Below are 6,470 nucleotides of genomic sequence, written 5' to 3'. Positions count from 1 at the left end.
ATCACTTATATGTATAAGCTATATGGTTTTTTTTTTTTAGGCCTCAGACATGTAATTTACAGCGTCAGTTGTGTGTTCGCTTTAGTATTACAGTTTTCATCATCGGCTTGTGAGGACTGATACAGATTTACAATAGTAATATTTCTTTCTTACTTGTAGCCTACTTTCATTCATTTAAGATGGTTTACGTATACATAGATCTAATACAAAACGTCTAAATATAAAAAAAAAATTTAAAAAAAAATAAAAAACAACCTGAAAATGCAAATGTGTAATTAAATGATGATTCAAGGGATTTTTTTACCTCGGCGTGGTGGGTGAGGGGGCGGGGGGGGGGGGGGGGGGGCGGGGTAGAATTTGGGTTTTGAAGTAGAGCTGAAATAAATTTGTGATTACAGAGAATTAAAATGATATCGGAAAAGTTATGTTATTACAACGAGACACATCAAAGCAAACATTCTTCCCTTTCAAACATCTATATCTATACAGTCCTCAAACAATTGCTTTTTTTTTTTAATCAATTGTTTTAAACATTTAAATCAGTAATAATAATTTGTTTGATAGTTCTACACAGCATCAAAGATATGAACATCAATTGCATATATAATAATCAAAGAGAGAAAATAAAATGGCATAAGACTAGACTAAAATAAGGTGTGCAAACTCGGTTTCTCTTCACTGCTGAGTTTACTGTGCTCAGTCCTTAGCTGCGGAGTCAAAAGTTAACATTGTAATCACCCATGGACAGAAATAGAATCGACCGTGGGAGAAGTGTCTTTGTAATACTCATACTGATCTATCATTCCAAAAATGTCCATGACATAAAATTGACCCTTGGCGATGAGGGCACGCTACCTTGAGATATCCACCTGTCCGGTTGAGTGGGGGGGGGGTGAGGTGTGTATCTCTTTCTACCATTCAGGTTGTGCATTTTAAAAACCTGGGAAACAGAACTGTTCTAATGTTAATTTACTTGAGGGCTGATCGAGTGATGTTTGGCTTGAGACTGTCTAAATTAAAATTAATACTTTATTGATTGCTTTCCTGTACATTTTTTCCCCAGTTAAGTGAGAGTTCCCAGTCTATGTCTTAGCTTTGCTTGAAATATTTCTTTTAACTCGATGTCCGTGTATTTTGTGAAAAAATATCTGGATTTGTTCCTAATTTGCCATACAGTCGATCTATAAATAGCCGTTGCTACTAGTCTGTTTTCGTCTTCTGTTCTTTGTCTAGTCGTGTTAATTAAATTAAGTGTGATTGCTTTATTTGTTGTGGCTGTTTGATTGGTGGTATTTAATATTTTCGCAAGTGTTTGCTTTGCTTTCTGTACTGATATACAATTTAAATAAATGTGTTTTTTAGTTTCTTGTATATTTTGTTTACGCGTTTGACATGTTATTTTAACATTTTGATTTGACTTTGTATTTCGTGAAACTGGAGTTGTATTAAAATCAATCTGTATGCTACTTCCCTTTCTTTTGGTGTAATGCGTTTATTATGTAGGTTTCTAAATGTATCTTTAATGTCTATTATATTGTGTTCCCTGGCCAAACTAATTCTCGTGTATAAGGGTGTTGCTTGTTGTTTGATTAGGATGTCGTATTTTTTTTGTGTCTTCCCCAATAATGCTTTTGTTTCCTTGGAATATTGCTAGCGTTTCTTTATAAAAGCTGCCTATGTCATTTCCCCCATAGTGTGGTGTTATGATGGTTAGTTTTAAAATGCTCTTTATGTTTAACCCTATGTATTATTGTGCTAATGGATGATAATTTGGTTCTATCCTTATTCTATCCAGATGTTTTAATCGGAAGGTGTTTATTTTATTATGAATGTCGTGTAGCCCTATACCTCCATTTAATTTGTTTTGTATTAAGGTTTTGTGGCTAATGTTTCTAATCGTGTTTTTGAAAATGAACTCTCTAATGTGCTTGTGTGTTTTTTAATAAATGAGTTGGGTATTGTAGAGTTCGTCGCTATGAAAATTATTTTTGGAATGATATAGATCTGTTTTTTTTTGTTTTTTTTTTTTTTTTTTTGTTTTTTTTACAATGCAGTGGTAATTAATTTATTCTATTTTAAAACATCACCCTTATAGGATTAATTGAGCATGTGTTTATTCTTTTTAATATATTGGTCAATTTGTATATGTTACTGGCAAAGTCCCATAATGAAACAACAAATCAAATTTTGTACTTTAAAAAATATTCATATGATAAATGCTACATAAAATGAATAGGGCTCAGACAGGAATGGATAGTTCGATCTATGAGAAACATATATAAATATTTGTGTATGTGTGTAGTTTCAAATATATCCAAAAGATATAAGTGGGGAAATTTTACTATAGAAACATTTATCTTTTTATAAATCTACAAATGACGTTATAATATTAATATGCTTGAACACTTAATGCTAGTTCTTTATGCTTAGTTGCATTGATTAGATTTTCTCTGTACTGTAGAAGATCATCCCATTTATCTGAATTGCGTAAAAGCTCATTGTTTTTACTTGCTTCTAGATGAAATTGTGGTGTCTTGAGTTCATACCAATTCGGTCTTGGCCCACGGATCCGCTCTAATTCAGCTTGCCTTTTTAGCTCAATATATTGCTCTTCCTCAATACGCAACTTTTCCATTCGTAGCCTAGCCAGTTCTTCAGCATATGGATATATAAAGGTAATGCTTGATGATTTTATGTGTGGAGCTGCTGCTGTTAAGAAATCAGTATCATTTACCAATCCTCGTATAGATTGTGTTCTAGAAAAAGAAGCCTCAGCTACTTGTCTAGAGACATTTCTTTTCCCAGGCTTTATTGTATTAACCATCTCTAGAGATTTACTTTCTCCAAGTGTCACAGGAAAAAACTTTGTAGCTAGCATGTCTTCTTCACTCACTGGAATTTTTACTGAAGATGTTAAATGAATTGGTTTGATATACCAATCGCTTCTTAAATGTAAATTGACAGGTGATGGAGTTTTATTCAGCACATCTCTTAGAGCTTCGTTTAATTCTCTTTGTGTGTAAAAATGTGTACTCTGACTAGTGCTCATATCAACATCATTTTCTTTGAGAAGAGACCTCCTTATATCTCCACTTACTCTGTTCAAGCTGCGTGAGATAGTGCGCAAAGAACCTCTTAATTGTGGATCATCCTCATACTTTTTTGACAGCAGCTCATGTTGAGTCAAGTTTTTTGTTGTGTCAGTTAGCATTGAGTTAGTCAAATAGCCAGGCATTCCTCTATATTATTTATTATAATTTATGCAATATTTAGAGCTAAACATCCCCATACACACATTATTAATTAGACTTTCTAACATTTAATTTTGTATTTATTTCAGAATGGTCCACAATTATAAAGGAATAACTTCGGCCTATGACAGATGAGAGCAGAATTCAGGAGCATAAAAGTAAACATCGCACCATGCAGTGCTTTTCAGTGCATCGCAGTGTCTTATTTTTAAAAATTTGGAAACGCTTCACGATTCTGCGTGTCATCTCTGCGCGAGGGCCATGCTAATCTTCTCTGTATCGTTCCAATTTTATTGTATGTACTGCGTGAACAGTACATGTTTTTTTTTTAATTTTTTTTTTTATTTAAATACTTTTATTTGCAATTAAAACAAGTACATCAACATCAAATTTTTTAACATAATTTTGAACACCAAATGAAAACGAAAGGTTTTGCAAATTTACATGATGTCATGTATTTGATTATTAAAAAAAATTGCAAAGGATGACAGTAAAAGGGGTGAAGGTCAAATGAAAGTGTCAGAAGTCTGGGTGGGGAGAGGAAAGGTAATTTTTCAGAGAGGGTCAATGGGACAGTGAAGCATTTTCTATGTAGGGAAACAACTTAAGTTGACTAGTTGAAAGGGTGTTATAGTGGTCGCATTGAATTTTCAAAAGGTTGCAGTGTGAAAGATGAGGGGAAAGAGACAAGATTTAGAACTTTAAATAAGTTCTGGTGTAAGATGAATTCCACGATGCGAACAATTTTCCAAGCAGTCGATTAAAAGTGAATTATTGATTTATTTATAAAAGATATATATATATCATTTAAAGTTTTATATTTTTAATTATAGTAAAATTATTTATGTAAAATGTCATTAATGAAACTTTTTTTTCCATAACATACATTTCTAAAAATATATTATACTTAATTAGCTTTATTCAAAAAGTTATCTTTTTTTTTGTATAATGAGCATGTGATAAAGATTTGTTAAATGTTATATAAAGTTGCCTCCCTTGGATCATTTACTATAATATGAACATATGCAACCCATTTTCGTGTTTCTTATTTTAACTTCAAGTGACATTAAGACACCACCAGAACCAAAGTGAATGACGTCCAGTGGATCAAACACATCTCTCTCCTTAATTTAAATCAATTACATTTCAGTTAAACTTTTTCTTAAATTTTATTTTCATGTTATAATTTCAATAAAATTAGCAACATAAATTTACCAATCACGTTTAAAATAAAGCATAATTTATATTGAATAGGGTGGTATAGTGCGATGCTTTTTTTTCTATTGTTTCTAACTTACTCAGATCCTGCTATTTAAAATGTTAATACCAAACTAGGCTACATTTTGTTTTTACTGCAAAATAGAAATAGGTTATAAAATTGTAACATCAGTTCCGAAAACGGCGCCTTCCTCCTACATTTGGGGTCGTCCATAAATGACGTCACACTCGTAGGGGGGAGGGGGGTCTGTAATTTTGTGACGGTGTGTGATGATGGGGAGGGGGGGGGGGTTCAGATGGTGTGACGTCACACTTTTTTCATTATAAAAAAGCAATGTTAGAAAACGAGTTTTAGCCGTTATTTCACGATTTAGAAAACGGGTTTAATAAATTGTAATTGGAATTGATCAAAATACTCTGTTCTGACAAGATTTTGGGAAAATATCGATGTTTTAAGAAAAATTCAACAGCAATATTGAGGGGGTTTGTAGGCTGAGGTGTGACGTCATTTTAGGTGGGGGGTCGGTATTTATTAACGTACGGGTGAAGGTATTTACATGTGTGACGGAGGGGAGCGAGGGATGTAAAAAATCGTTTAAAAAAGTGTGACGTCGTTTATGGATGACCCCTATAAAAAATAAAGCGGGTGTGGTCTTTACTCAATTTTCTCGAATATTCTTATATAACAAAGGATGGTAACTCGAGATATAGACATGATTTTTAATCAATTTTTAATTACTTAAACTTTTTAAAAATAGAATAGAATCTCGTAGAAAAAAGAATTGCGCATCAAGTGAACGCAAACAATATGTTTATAGGGGTCATCCATAAATGACGTCACACTTTTTTTGACGATTTTTACCTCCCCCTCTCCCCTCCGTCACACGTCGTCACAAAAAGCCAGACCCCCCCCCTAAAATGACGTCACACCCCAACCTACAACCCCCCTCAAAATTGCAGTTGAATTTTTTAAAAACATTGATATTTTTCTAAAATCTTGTCTAAACTATTACAATTTATTAAAACTGTTATCTAAAACGCGAAATAACGTCTAAAATTCGTTTTCTAACATTGCTTTTTTATAATGCAAAAGTGACATCGCAACATCTGAACCCCCCCCCCCCACCCTCCCACTCATCACACATCGTCACAAAATTACGCCCCCCCCCCCCCCCTACGAGTGTCACGTCATTTATGGATGACCCCATAATAGTACGGAATATTAGTAATTGGGGTTGTGTTGAGGTTTTGTTCCTTTCGTTACTTCACTTACCAATCAGACTACCGTAAACTGTCCAAAGCACTACACTGGTTAACCATCCTATATTTTCTCATGTAACCCAGTTCACAAATAGACGCTAGAATGAAAATTGTATTTTATAAACCAATCCCGACCCACGACGGGTATTTCAGCTAGTAATAAAGTAAAAAGTTACGGGTAACAATAATGTCCAGCTGCACATCCGGGCTCCCTTGTTTAGATCAGGTTAACCGCAACGCTTAACCCAGGCAATAACTGCTGCGCTCCAGTCGAAGAGTTTCAGCGCATGACTTATGACTTAGGCGTCACAGATGTCTGAACACCAGGATACAGTTACAATAAGATTTGTCGCCATATGATTTAAAGGAACGGTTCTATTGTAAAAGCCAAGTCTCCGTGTAAATCGATGTACAATAGAAATCCACAGGGGCATTTGATAATGACAAACTTTTAAGTGCGCTAAAAAATAAGTAAATAAATTAAAATGTCAAAAAGAATAAACGCTTCCTTCTAATTTATGTTATTATTTATTATATATAATTAAAATTATATATATATATATATATATATATATATATATATATATATATATATATATATATATATATATATATATATGTATATATATATATATATATATATATGTATGTATATATATATATATATATATATATGTATACATATATATATATGTATACATATATATATATTTATACATATATATATATTTATACATATAT

At 32.8% G+C, this 6,470-nt stretch overlaps 1 protein-coding gene and 1 non-coding gene across 2 annotated transcripts; both read right to left on the bottom strand.

Moving 5' to 3' along the window:
- Positions 1-2,067: 2,067 nt before the first annotated feature.
- Positions 2,068-3,240, bottom strand: LOC131938942 (uncharacterized). The gene has a single exon (XM_059297187.1). It carries the CDS (start codon positions 3,233-3,235, stop codon positions 2,390-2,392), a length of 846 nt encoding a protein of 281 aa, XP_059153170.1. The 5' UTR covers positions 3,236-3,240; the 3' UTR covers positions 2,068-2,389.
- A 222-nt stretch (positions 3,241-3,462) lies between these two features.
- On the bottom strand, positions 3,463-3,568 carry LOC131938965 (U6 spliceosomal RNA). Its single transcript, XR_009386379.1, has one exon. It is a non-coding gene; the product is annotated as a U6 spliceosomal RNA (small nuclear RNA).
- Positions 3,569-6,470: the final 2,902 nt, after the last annotated feature.

The sequence above is a fragment of the Physella acuta genome, unplaced genomic scaffold (assembly GCF_028476545.2).
Source record: "Physella acuta isolate Inbredline_101_S28 unplaced genomic scaffold, ASM2847654v3 ptg000260l, whole genome shotgun sequence".
Lineage (NCBI taxonomy): Eukaryota > Metazoa > Mollusca > Gastropoda > Physidae > Physella > Physella acuta.
Note: the sequence above shows the minus strand (reverse complement) of the source record. Positions and strands in the feature narration are given on the sequence as shown.

Coding starts and splice junctions, on each gene's coding strand:
- LOC131938942 (XM_059297187.1), bottom strand. CDS start 3,235: ATGCCTGGCTATTTGACTAACTCAATGCTAACTGACACAACAAAAAAC.